We start from the raw sequence: 13,366 nt of genomic DNA on the forward strand, positions 1-13,366 counted from the left end.
TTGTGACATTATTCCACTTCTGAAACCATTACTAGAGAAAGTAGTCGAGCCGAACAAAAATTAGACCAGAATATACAGGTAGGGGAAGATGTAATATACGAGAAATAACGGTGAGCAATGAATCCAGCAAACCTTCAATCTAAATAACTGGAAAAAATCTGGTTGTTGCAAACCTTAATGCAGTTTGGAAGAAAGGATTTTTGTAACGGAAGACACATTATGCAAGAACAAATTTAATAATAAGCTATATCTATAATTCCAGATTATTTCTGCAAAACCTGGGAAACAAGAGGGAAGGAGGAGGAATATGAACATACAAACAGCCTCGTCTTGTTGGAAGAGACTCTGAAATTCTTGGCACTGATAAATACAGGCTCAGATATCTGTTAGACATTTAAAGGTATCAACCAGCAGAACAAAAATGGGAATTAGAACTTTTGTACCTCCCTCTTCTTTCATGTGGCATGGCCTCAAAGCCCTGCCGCTGAGAGCTGCGCAGAGGGCCAGAGCCACGTGTGCCCCCAAACCCCCAGCTTCCCCCCTGGCCCACAGCACAGGGCTGGACACGGATTTGGGAAGCTCCTGCTTCTGACTCCCTGTCTCTTGCCTCCCAAGCAACTAGATTGGGCTGGAAGCAGATTGGGAAACTCTCTCCCCGTCCCAGAGAGATAATCAGGCCAGATAAGACTAGCCATAAAACAAGACAAGGCAAGACAAGGACTTGTCTGTTCAGACCCAAGCATCCCACAGACCCACTTATTACACAGAGCCACGCATTATTGCTTCTAGATCACAAGCCCAGGCATCACAAAGAACAGGTTCTTACGCCAACCCTGGCATCACAGAGAACCAGATGTTACCTCAAAATGTGGGTGTCACAGAACCAGACATTGTCTACACAACCCCAGGTGACATAGAATCAGGCACCTGGGAGGAAATGGTGAAATTAGGATTCTAGTCACAAAAGTCAAAGTGGCTTTGGTGGGCCCAGGTCAAATGTGTGAAATCTTGGCAATGCATGGGTACCAGTGAGTCTATGCTGAGTTTGTTCGGTCTTTGAAATTAGAAAATGCCCCAATGTGGGAGCTGGGTCCCCCTCTCCGCCAGGCAGAGAATAGGCCTCACCCAGACTGTGGCTGCCTGAGGGCAAGGGCTGGGATTTCCTGACTCCAGACAGTGAGGCTCCCTGCACAGCCAAGGCCCCTGGGGCCCTCACACCAGGTTTCCTGAAGGCCCTGCCTAGCCTGGATGTCGTGAGTGGGACCAGTTCCCTCCCCAGGGCGGCTCCCCAAAGCTCAGGGCTCTGCCTCCAGGGGGCGCCAAATGGACACTTCTCAACAGAGGCTGTACTGGCCCCAAGTCTAGGCTGAGCGGGGCTGGGGAGGAGACCTGAGTCTGTCCTGGCCACACAGATGGTCACAGCTGAAGAGGCCTGAAAGCTGACAAGTTCATTTCCACCTGACAGAGATGGAGGTTGGGAGGCTGAGGCTCAGAGAGGGTGCTCCAGGTAAGCAGCAGAGCAGGGCCAGGACCCAGTAGGCGGGGCAGCCTGGCCTACTATTGTCCACTTCTCTATCCTCGGGCCCTGGGGGAAAGATATGCAGTCCTTCCACCCAGGAAAGCCTGGTTTCAGGTCAGCCCGTGTGGCTGGGGGAGAAGAGGGGGAAGACCCTCAAGCTTCAGAAGTGGCCAACACAACAAACCCGCAAGTAACTCTTTGGTTCAGGTGAGCAGACAAAGGCCCAGAAAGGGTCAGTGGCTTGCTCAAAGCCACACAGCAAGTTAGTGGAGGACTCATAATTGGAAAACAGGGCTCCCAACCCCCAATCTCAGGCAAAGGGCCTAGAGGAGGTACTCGCCATGGCTGCCACTCCTGGCCAGAATGGGGCCCTGGGACAGCTCACACTCTGGATTCCTCAGGCTCCTTCTTTGCCCCTGACGCTAACAGCTGCTGCTGTAGGCCAAGGTTGGGTATGGTCGCCTTGGTCCCCTCCTCTTTGTCCTGCTGCCTTAGGATGGCCAAAATCAAGGCGAAACAGGCCAGAGAGCCTGTCTTGAAGAAGAACTGGAGGCCGATGAACCTGGGAAAGAGCAAGTGACCCTTGAACTCAGTACCTCCCCATTCAGGGCTTGGATGTGCTTGGGCTGGAAGCAGAGTGGCGTCAGCAATCATCACCCATTATGTAGTTGGAGATGTTGAGGCCTTGGCGGGGATAGGCCTCCAGCCCCAGGGCGGTGGACCCTGTCACCATGGCTTTGGCTGGGAGCCCCTAGAATTGACCCCCATGGGGGTCCTTCCTTGGAAGGGGGAAAAGGCTCCAAAGAAGCCTGCCTGCCCTGTGCTGACTGCCTCATGGCCTGGGCTGGCCCTGCCTCTCTCTGGGTCCCTCTAAGGGCTCAGCAGGCCTGACAGTTGCAACTCTGGATCACATCACTTGCCGCAAGAAAAGGAGGATTCCCTCTCCTGTTTGTCTAATTCACCAAGACTCTTCTTGACTTCTCCTCCTCTAGGAAGCCCTCCTGGAACCATGCACTCCTCAGAGCTGGAAGTGAACAGCTCCCTACTCCCAGCTCTGCTAGTAAGTCCCTCCCCGCAGCTGCCCATCCATCCCAGGGCCTGCAGCCTCTCTGCCTTCAGGTTCCTTTGGGCTCCCCATTGTATGGATGGGAAGATTAAGTCCCAAAAAGGCAGGTCTCACAATGAGGGAGGCAGAGCAGGGCCTGCATCCTAGGCCTCCTATGTCCTAGATAGAGCCATCTTCCTGACCCACCCCAACTCTCTGTTTTTCTCACACCTGGGCTGCTCCCCTGATTCTCCCCTCACTCAGCCAGCACAGACTGGTGAGGCCCAGCTTTGCCAGTTATCAGCTGTGTCACTTTGGGCCACTTACTTAAATCTCACTTTCCTCATCCATCAAAAGGGGAGACAATGTCTAGCTTGCAGGACTGGTGAGATCAGCACTGCATAGAGCGCCGATCACCTTGCAGGTGGATGCCAGTGGACCTCCCCTCCCTGCTGGTGGCCTGCCTGGGACCCCAAGAGTGTTTCTAGAAGCTTTCTCACAGCCCCCTAGTAGCCCCTATCCCGGTCTCACCGGTTTCGAAGCAGGTCGTGGTCATAGTAGTGGCAGACGGCCCGACGCCCACAACTCTGGGCCCAGTACACACAGGTGGTGTCAATGGCACTGCCGTGGATCACGGGGCTGGGCATCCAGGCTGGAGGAGGAGGTGTTCAGGGGACAATGGAAGCTGGCATCCCCGTACCTCCCCTGCCCACTCCCTGGTATATATAACTTCAGGGCTCTGAGGCACCGAGGGCCTCTTGGCCCATTAAGTCTTCAGCCTTCAAGCCCACCCCTTACCCTGGTATTGGATGCTGTCTCCCTGATGGGCTGTCTAGCTGCTTGCGCACCCACCTCCAGGGTACCTAGGTCGGATCTGTGACCCTGTGAGCCAGTGAACCCTAAGGTCAGGGAGCGGGCCCCACTCATCCCTGTGCCCCCCGGGCCTTGGACCAGTGGTCCCCAGCACATTCTTTACCCAAAACTCTCAGGAGCATGAACTGGATCCCCACAGCCAGAGTCTTGTCTTCTTTCTTCACTCCCCTAACAAGCAGGGACAGGGTGACATGAGGATTGAGAGGGTTCCAGCCTTCAAGGGGCTCTCACCATCCCCTTCTCTCCCACCCCCAGCACCAGCCTGCCCCCAGAGGTTCTTGGGGAGCGGGGCTCAGGCTCCACACTCCCTTCAACCTGCAGAGCCAGGTCCCAGCTATACCCACTGACCGTCAGGGCCCTGTGCTGACCTCCCTGTGTTGCCAGTCACAGACACCCCTCTCTCCCCACCCCCTGGTCCCACCAAATTCTCCCCTTCCTCCTACACTTGGCAAAACCTGGAGCTGGGCAGTCAGACACGCCGTTTAACCTCCCTGGTCACTATGACATCTCAGCCTGGGGTGCCCTGGCAATCACTGGCTCCTCTTCCTAAGTAATCCCAGCAGCTGGCATTTGTGGAGCGCTTACTATGGCTCAGTTATTCTGTGCTGTGCCCCCCGCGTCCCCCGCATATGGTAGGTATAGCATTAGGCCCATTTTACAGGTAAGGAAACTGACAGATAGTTAGACAGGTTGAGTGACTTGGCCAAGACCCCACGGCTGATGGCTGTCAAGGGTTGGAATTTGTGCTGTACACTGCCTGCATGAACTTCTCTTAATCAGCCTGCCTGCTGGGGCATCTGACTCCTCTACTTTTGCTCTTGCAGCCAGCCTGGTTTATGGATCTACATGCCTTCTAATATTGTAAGGGGCTCAATCCCCCTTCTAATTTTCTAGAAAACAGATGGGGAATAAAATAATCCCAGCATAATGAAAATTTGGAATTATCCTGCTCTGAGGTCCTCTTATGGCCTCAGGCGACAGTTTGTCAGTCCCAGCAGGCACCCTCAGGACAAGGGCCAGAAAGATCTTGGACCAAGAGGCAGTGCTCAGCACAGGCTGGGTCCACAGCGGGCACCTAGTGCTTGTTGACTTGAAGTTGAAGAGTCGTAGACCACACTGATGGGGTTTGGATCTCTAGATGCACCACCTGTGACCAGCTCACTGCAGGTCGGGTGGGGCGGAGAGTCAGGTGATGCTCCCCCACTTCCTCCTCACTGTGACTGGAGGCCAGGGCAGGGGCTTAGGTGTGGCCTCTCCTCCTCTGGGGAAAGTAGGGGTCTGGGCTCTGGGCCTTGGCATCAGTACTATTCCACCCAGAACTTGCTACATGACCCGGGGCTAGCCCCTGAATTTCTCTGAGCCTCAGTTTTCTTATCTGTAAGATGGGGAGAAAACTTCATCTCAGCAGTTGCCATGAGGACGTAGACAGGACAGTGAGAGCCTGGTCTGCTTTGGGGGCCCAGGACACCTCCTTCTTCGAACACCTCCCTCAGGATCCCTTATCCTGCCTGTGGTTAAGAACCTCTTGGTACCCACTGGTTCCAGCACGCCCCTGCTTTCACCTTAGGATGAGCATGAAGGACGGTGTGTGGGTGACACTAGCCAGTGCGGCACCCAGGCTGACCAGGACCATGAAGGGCAGCACCAGGTGGCTGCAGGCCGAGTCGCAGGAGCCCGCTGGCACAGGGCCACCCCCTACCACGCAGCTGCAGTTGGTGTAGAAGACCTAGGGTGGGGAGGGGGGAAGAAGAGCCTTCAGAAACCTCTAAGGACAAGCAGCTGGCCAAGGGGTCAGGCCCCAGGAGGCTTATGAGAGACCCGTGGACTCACACAAACTGGGGCAGAGCTGGCTGGATGCTGGGATTTCTGACCCCTTGGCTGAGTCAGGATGGCTTGAGCAGCCTGACGGGTACCTGGACACAGGCTGTTTGCACACAAATGGGCTGAGCCCAGGCTGAGGCTGTGGGGAGAGGGGACGTGGAGAAGAGGACAGGGAGAGGGAACTAGAAGAGAGTCACCCCCAACACAGCACACATACACACACACACACACTCACACACATACCTATGTACTCACACTCTCATACACATACATACACACACTCACTACATATACACACACGTACTGTCAAACATACACTCACACCCCACACACATGCTCACACACTTATATACTCACATACACTCATATACCACATACACTCACTCATTCTTTCACCTGGTGATCTCAGAATGTTCCAAATTCCTGACTTTCTGTGCAAGGAGTTAAAGCAACAAAGTATTTTGAGGAAGGAATTCAGATTTTCCAGTTCAGTGTTCCCCCTTCCCGCTTTACTGAGGTCTTGCAGGGCACTGGATCCTAGAGTGGATTCTCAAGGAGAGATTCAAGCACAGGATGGAGAGGGGCAGATAGCATCAGTGGGAGTCTTGTTTAGCAGGTAAGGGAGGCGCAAGGAAGGCTTCACCAAAGAGGGGTGTTGGATTTGGGTCTTGAGGAATGAATAGGAGTTCACCAAGAGGAAAATTGGAATGAGTAGAGGGAAAGCTAAATGTAAAATCACAGTGGCATGAAAGAAGCCAGCAAATCTTTCCTTCTGTCAGGAGCAGAATGCATGCAAAGAGAAGGCAAAGGGGAGGCCTTCTCTTTGCATGGGGGAGTGGGGTGTGTGTGTGCTGGGACCACACTGTGAAGAACCCTGGACACAAAAGAGAACATGACTGCTGTTTCCAGAAGCAGGGTGGACTAGGTGCCCTGTCAGTCATCCTGCTGACAGCAATCGAAAATGCTGGATAAAATAAAACAATGAAAACAATGTCCTGAGAGCATCTATGAGCTGGCAGGAAGGAAAAAATACTCAGGTTCAGTACTAAGTGAGGCAAACCCAGAGAGGCGAGCAGAGGCCTGAAACAAGGTTTGGCCACCAGGTGTTTGCAGAACCTTGTGCAATGGAGCACAGCTTTCTGAGGTTGGGGGCTACAGGGCCAGAGGACAAGTCCTAGCCCTCCTTCCTGTCAGGTGAAGAGTCTAATAGGAGATGCCCCGAAAACTGGGGCCCCACCAAAGGCTGAAGAATGAGGAAAAGCTGACCCTTTCCTAAAGTGCAATGAAATGTCCTCAGGCTCACGTTTGATTGCAACCCTCATTCCCAGCCCCAAGGTGGCCTGGAAAACCACCTTTTTTCAGATTCTTTCAGAATTGGTCTAGACCACCAGTGTCCTCAGATGCCTCAATGGGAGCAAAGCTGAGCCAGGAAGACCTGGCTTTTCTTTTCTGCCCCTAGATCACAGTTTCCCAACCAGTGTGCCCCAGAGACCTCGGCCTCAGCTGAACGACAGGCGTGCAGGGAACACATCAGCCCTCAGGGTGACCTGGTGAACTCCAGGCAGCTGGAACTCTCTGGGCCTTTCACCTCCAGCTTTGGCAGCTTTAGACTCTTCCCAATGTGAAAAGGGCTGGGAAGCCCTGAGATGGATGCTGGGAGCCTTGGAAAGATTTTAAGCACGGGAGAGATAAGACCTGATAGCACAAAAGCTGCTCTGGCTGATGCAAGAGGATGGACCTGATTGGGGAGGCTGGTAGAGAGGCAGGAGGGAGGGGGAGGGGGAAGGAGAAAAGGATTCTGATTTGAGAGATATTTAGAAGGTGGAATTAGGGCAAGGTGAGAGAGAAAGAGATGGGGAGAGAGAGAGACAGAGACAGAGAGAGAGAGAGGAGAGATTGGGGACCTAGGATTCCAGCTTGGGTGTCTGGGTGCTTGCCATTGCACAAGGCTATACCGCCATATGTACCTGTCCCCCTGAGCACACACTGTTTGGACCCTCACCACGGGCTGAGCAAGCCGCTGGGTTGGAGATACAATAAAGGGACAGGTAAGTGGAGAAATATGCCAAGGCCAGGTTATCGGAAGAGAATTATCCTGTTCTTTTTTCTGGAGGCAGAAGGTTGCTGGGAGAGATAAAAAAGCTAGAGGCCTTTCTCTTGGGGTTTTCCCAGCCCTTCATTCATATTCATCTAATTCCATGGCAGGAAGTTCGTCTTATGAATGACTTTAATCTCTCCAGCTGCCTCTGATTCTCACTCCCTAGGACCCCACCCCCTGAGCCCTAGATGCTGCCAGCCTTCCAATCTCACATTTATTCATTCATAAATTGTTACTGAGTGCAGCTGTGCTGGACACTGACTGATCCACCTCTGGGCTGAGTAGCTCAGGTTGGCCTGAGGAGGCAGGCTCACCAACAGACAATTCCAGGCCAGGGTGACCGTTCGTGAGTGCTGACCAGGACTCAGCTACACCCTCCTCCAAATACTATACCCAACACAACCTCTGAGGATGCACTGGAGAGGGGGCTGGGCTCAGAGGCCAGAGGCCTCAGCTCTAGTCCCAGCTCTGGCATTAAAACTTTGGGCAATGCCTGGTCCTTTCCTGGGCCTCCATTCCCCATCTGTATAATGGGCATAATAGAAGTGTGTATTACCGCATGCTTAAAATTCCTCAGGCACCATGCTGAGTGCTACTCGTGGCTCTTCACTTAATGAATTTATCCGGGTAAAACATTAGCACAGTGCCTGGTATATAGTAGGCGCTCAATACTATCACCTCCATTTCACAGACCAGGAAACTGAGGCACAGATTAAAAAATTTGCCTAAGGTAACAGAGCCAGTTAGAGGCGGAACAGGGATTTGAACCAGGTGGCCTGGCCACAGTGCTCACAGGCCCCTATCCATAGGAGTTCACTGTTGCCTTGGGGATCCAACCCCAGCTGCCAGGGCCTGGGGGACTTTGGAAGGGTCTCAGGGAGATCAAACCAAGTCAGGACAGTAAATGCTAGGAGGTTTGAAAGCCTGGATTGCGATTATTCCAAATGCGAACAGTTTACACAGCTCAGGTGGTGCCTGGCTGGTTTCTGAAATATCATCAACCAGGTGCTTTACTCTGCGCCAGCCCGTGGGGCCCAGGTCTCTCCCTGTAGGAGTCTTGGGCTTAGATGCAGATGCCCAGCAGGACACAACGGCAGGGGTTCTGCACGATGGGAGTGGGGGTCTCCGGAGAGAGGGAGGCGTTGTCATAACAACCAGCCTGACACCACACCCACACACACATGCTTTATTCCAGCTGGTGGGGGGTGGCCTGAGGAAGGTGAGCATTGTCCCCACTTGTCCTTTGGGGGCAATGAGAGGAAAGGAGAGGAGGAACCAGCTGGTCTTGGTGGTCCTTCTAAGATTCACATAGAACGCACTGCTGCTGGTTATGCTTGTCCACTCCTCCTCTCTCCCACAACCGCATCCCCGGGAGTTCCTTGACAGCAGGGACCCTTGGCTCTGGCTCTGTCCTCAGCCCCCAGCACAGGGCCTGGCACAAAGGAGAGGCTCCACGAAGGTTTGTTGAATGACTGACTGACTGACTGACTGAATGGGCTCATTGCTCCAGCCTCCCCACTGGTCTCCCTGTCTCCTGGCCTGCATTCTGTTCACCTTCCTCTGCACTATGGCCTCAAATGTGATCAGACACAGGTCTGACCCTGTCACTTCCCTGCTTAAAACCCATCCAAGTCTCCGCACCGCTCTCCAGATTAAGGCCCTCCTCGTGGCCTGGCATTCAAGGCCCTTCCTTGTCTGGGCTTTGCTTTCCCTCCATGAACCCTTATGCTTCTGCTCCAATAATTTCCTTGCAGTTTCTTGAAACACTGTGTGTGTGTGTGTACCATGTGATGTGCCCTCCCTGCCTGGAAAGCCCTTCCCTAGTTTGCCTGCCCACGCTTGAAGATCCAGCACACCTGCCACATCCCGTGAGGCCTTTTGGGACCCTCCCAGGTGGGATGTATCTCCTTGCATCCTTGTCTGTGCTTGTGAGGACCACCTCTCCCGCCTATCACCACCCCTGGAATTCCTGAGTTACTTCCTTCTGCCCCTCCCCTGCATAGACAGCCGGGGCCAGATTTGGTTCACCTCTGTGCTCTGAGCCCTGGCACATGGCTGGGCCCAGGCTGGCAATGAAAGCTTATTGAAAGAATAAAGTTCTACATCTGCCAGCAGAAGGAGACAGATGACACAGACAGAGAGATGAGCCAGAGTGAGACCATTCAGAGCTGGGAGTGCGGCAGGCGCACAGAGGTGGGAAGGGCAGAGCCCATGGGAGGCAGAGGGAGCGGCCAGAGGCCTGACCCACCTGGCCTTTGTCCGGAGCCTCGTGGACCACCCGGTTCCTGCAGCCTGCGTGGCAGGGCGTGAGGTACTCCACCCGAGCGCTGGAGTCACAGACAGGGTTAAAGTCGTCTGACGGGCAGGAGCAGGGCTCCGTGCAGCCTGGAAAGAGCTCCAGCCCAGGCTGGGCACTGGTGGGAGAGAAGGCCGGCAAGGTTGGCCTGACTCTTCCTCCCTCAGGCCACGAGCCAGGGCTCCCTCAGCCCGGAAACCTCCCCTGACGACCATGGTCAGAGATTTCAGCTCCACACAGAGGTCTTTCACTGTCAGAGCTGCTCCACGACAGGCAATGGTGAGCCCCTTGCAGTGGAAGCTGCAAGAGGCCTCCAATGGGAGAAGTGCGGAGCAGAGTCTGGACCAGAGGCTCTGAGACCCCCTTCCAGCCCCAAGACCCTACAAGTCTTTGAGCTGATTCTGCAAACATCTCTGCTCCTCAATGACCCTTTCTTTTAGGGAACATAAGGTAAATTCTTCTCAGAATTTAGTCTCAAATGAAAAGTGCCTTTATCTCAATGAGCTGGATTGCTTCCTTTTCTGGGAAAATTAGAACTGTATGTGAGGGGCCCAGTCAGAGTACCTGAGTAGTTGTGGGATCTCCGACCTGTTCCTGCCTCTCTCTGGCCTCAGTTTCTCTGTCAGCTCTGCAGGTTCCCCTTCCCGTCGCCATCCTGCAGTCTCATGACCTTTCCCTCACTCTCACTGCCCTGTTCACTGTCTAGGGCACATTTTAGACCCACCTGACTCCCTTCTGGGGGCCTGCCCCCCAGTCCCAGGAGTGACTCCGCTCTAGTCTGACCGGGTACAGGGATGCCCAGGGGCAGGAGATCAGAAGAGAGGTGACTCCACCTCTCTGAGCCTTGCTATCCTCATCTGTGAAATGGGGATAATGGTAGGACCCATCCCAGAGATCCCATGAGGGTTTAATAATATGGAATATGGGAGGAGCTGGACATGTAGGAGATCCTCAGTTCTCAGCAGCTGTTGGTACCATTAGTTGTGCTGGAGTTTGAGAAATTCTCAGTTTGTCCAGTTGGTCCCCAAAGGCTTCTTCAATGAATTATAACCCAAAGCTGAATAAATTGCAAGAATATAGATGAGAACCTGGATGAGATGAGATGTCAGGGTCAAGGTGAGAGGCTTCAGAAGAAGAGACAAATGAGGCATGTGAGGTAGGCTCACTTTTTCCCATTTGCTTTTTAAAAAAATTGTGATAAAATATTCATTTACTTTTTACTCTAAAAATCATGAAAATGTCCTGGCTCCCTCGTCAGACCAGAGGCTTCGTGAGGGCCTGGCTGAAGCCCCACCTCGGTGCCTAGAACAAGGCTCTGCAGACAGAAGGACCCACCCTGGACCTTTGGGAAAAGGAGAAGGGACAGGGAAGGAGGGGAGAGGGAAGGGAGATGGGGGAGAGGTCGGCGAGGTGGGAGCTGGGACAGAAGGGGCAAGGGCTGAGCATTTCTGGGCTGAGGTCCCCGTAGTCACACAGAAGGAGCCCTGGATGTGGAAAGTTGGCCCCTGGGTGGAGGGAGGAGATGCCAAGGCAGAGGAGAGAACAGAGCAAGTTGGGGGATTCTAGCTGGGTGTTGGGCCAACCTAAGCCTGGAGCAGTTTCCCAGGAAAAACAAAATCATTCTGGACAAGAGGCAGCAATGGAACTTCCAACACTGTCTCCAAGACGGTTCCCAGGGGAGAGGGTCTATGTCTATAGAGGACTGTGGGCGGGGTGGGGGAAGGAGAAGGGAGATAGGCATCAGAGGCTTTCCCCCTGGAGGGTAGAGGCAGGTGCTGCCCCACAGATGTGGAAAAGAACTCTGGAATTTTAGGGTCATGGAACAGCAGAATTTTAGCTCCCAGCCTCTAAAGACCAAGGATCTCTGAAGTCTCCAGGCCAACTCCTTCCCAGGGCATAAGTCCCCTCTGCAGCACTCCTGATAGGGGCCTTCTTACCTGTGCCATCCACACAAGCGGCCTCGTCCTGCCTCATCTTCCACCCCGCCCCAGGCCTGAGCTGTCCTGCCCACGAAGTCCCATCCCTACCTAGTGGTGCCTGACACCTTCCCTGGAGCCTTCAGGAGACGAGTCCCACTGTTCACAGCTGAGCCAAGCAGGCAGGGGAGGGGAGGGGAGGGGAGATTTGAGGTGGGGGGCGCCCCACTGACCTGGCCTTATCCGGGCCACCCCCTCCCGTGTCCCTGGCAGCCTCCTGCAGCTTTTACTCACAGGCTCTGGCACGTACTCACCCAGGCTGGTGGTTGATGCCTGCAATCTGGTGGGTAGAGCAGCCCATGAAGAAGAGGGGCGTGCTGAGAAGCAGGCAGAACAGAGCCCCCAGCAGGCAGAGGGTGCCGCAGTGCATGGGGCCCAGGCGGAGGCGCTTGACCAGGATGCCCCCCACCACGATGCCCACGATGGCCAACGGGATGGTGAGGCAGCCTATGAGCAGGTTGGCATAGGATGCTGTGACGGAGAACTGGCGCTCCAGGAACTTGGGCAGGAAGGTGGCCATGCCTGCCACCATGGACGACATGCACACCTGGGACAGGACCACCAGCAGGAAGATGGGGTGGCGCAGGGTCCGCAGCATCACCCTGGGAAAGACTGTTGGGGTGAGGGGAGGGAAGATCAGAGCGGACTGGCCATGCCACGTGTTTCCGTCCCATCCTGCCTGTTCAATTTGTTCCATTCCTTCCATCCCATCTCATTCCACTTAATTCTGTTGCATTCAGTTCCATCCCATTACAGTTGACTCCTTTCCATTTAATATTATTCCATCTTTGAAATTCGGTTGCTCTCCCTTCCACTGAGTTAGACTGCATTCTATTCAATCGCACTTCTTTCCACTCAGTTCTACTCAAAATGCGATTCCATGTAGTTCCCTTCTAGACCATCCTATTTGATTCTGTCTCATTCATCTCATCCCATCGCATATCTTCTGTTCTACTTCTTCATCTCACTTTTACCGCCACTCAGTCCTTTCCATCCTGTCCTGCAATAGCTCTTTCCAAGCCAACCCAGGCCTCTGTTTTCCCTTCTGTGTCCCCAACATGGGACAGCGCCCACTCCCCTGATTTCCCCATTCCTAGTTTATGTTTCTCCACAGCACTGTACCTAACATACTACACATTTTACTCATTTAGCCATTCTACTGTCACCCCAGCAGAATGTAAGCTTCATTTCAAGCAGGGATTTTTATCTGTTGCGTCCATTGCTGAATCTCCACAGCCCAGGGTATACAGTAGGCACTCAAAAAATACTTATGGAATGAGTGAGAGAGTGAATGAATGAGACAATGAATGAATGGACATACAGACTAATAGGTGATCAAATAGCAAAATGTTGGAGCAGAACCTAAGACCTCCAGAGAAGGTGGAAGCTGAGCAGGCCTGGTGCTGGGCAGCTTCTTGCAGGTAGGACAGAGGTAGGGTCTGAAGAATGAGAGGATCTGGAGAGGTGGAGGGGAAGGAATTCCTATAGGGGCGCAGCAGGGGCAAAAGCATGGAAACAAGAACAGACGAGACGGCTCTGGCTTTGAAGCCCTCCGCTCCCATGCTGCCTCCTAAACCAATGCCTGTGTACAGGTCTCCCTCGTTGCAAGTCTGCTAAACTGAAGGGCACATGACATTGGGTTGGTCTTGAACTGTGAGCTTCAGGGCCTTCATCAGCAGGGGCAGCCGAGGTGACGGACCAGAAGGCTTTGTGGGACTCTCTCTCCACCAACAACAAG

The 13,366-nt window shown here is 53.7% G+C and overlaps 1 protein-coding gene across 1 annotated transcript in view; it reads right to left on the reverse strand.

The window, feature by feature from the left end:
* Positions 1–217: 217 nt before the first annotated feature.
* SLCO2B1 (solute carrier organic anion transporter family member 2B1) overlaps positions 218–13,366 on the reverse strand; it is a 51,045-nt gene continuing 37,896 nt past the window's right edge. Inside the window, exons 9-14 of the mRNA XM_065881831.1 lie at positions 11,883–12,240; positions 9,605–9,770; positions 5,000–5,163; positions 3,541–3,605; positions 3,096–3,216; positions 218–2,081 (exon numbers count right to left, since the gene is read on the reverse strand). Of these exons, the coding sequence (XP_065737903.1) occupies positions 1,901–2,081; positions 3,096–3,216; positions 3,541–3,605; positions 5,000–5,163; positions 9,605–9,770; positions 11,883–12,240 (1,055 nt within the window). The 3' untranslated portion in view covers positions 218–1,900. The remainder of the gene's footprint in view (positions 2,082–3,095; positions 3,217–3,540; positions 3,606–4,999; positions 5,164–9,604; positions 9,771–11,882; positions 12,241–13,366) is intronic.

The sequence above is a fragment of the Phocoena phocoena genome, chromosome 8, assembly GCF_963924675.1.
Source record: "Phocoena phocoena chromosome 8, mPhoPho1.1, whole genome shotgun sequence".
NCBI classification, from domain to species: Eukaryota; Metazoa; Chordata; class Mammalia; order Artiodactyla; family Phocoenidae; genus Phocoena; species Phocoena phocoena.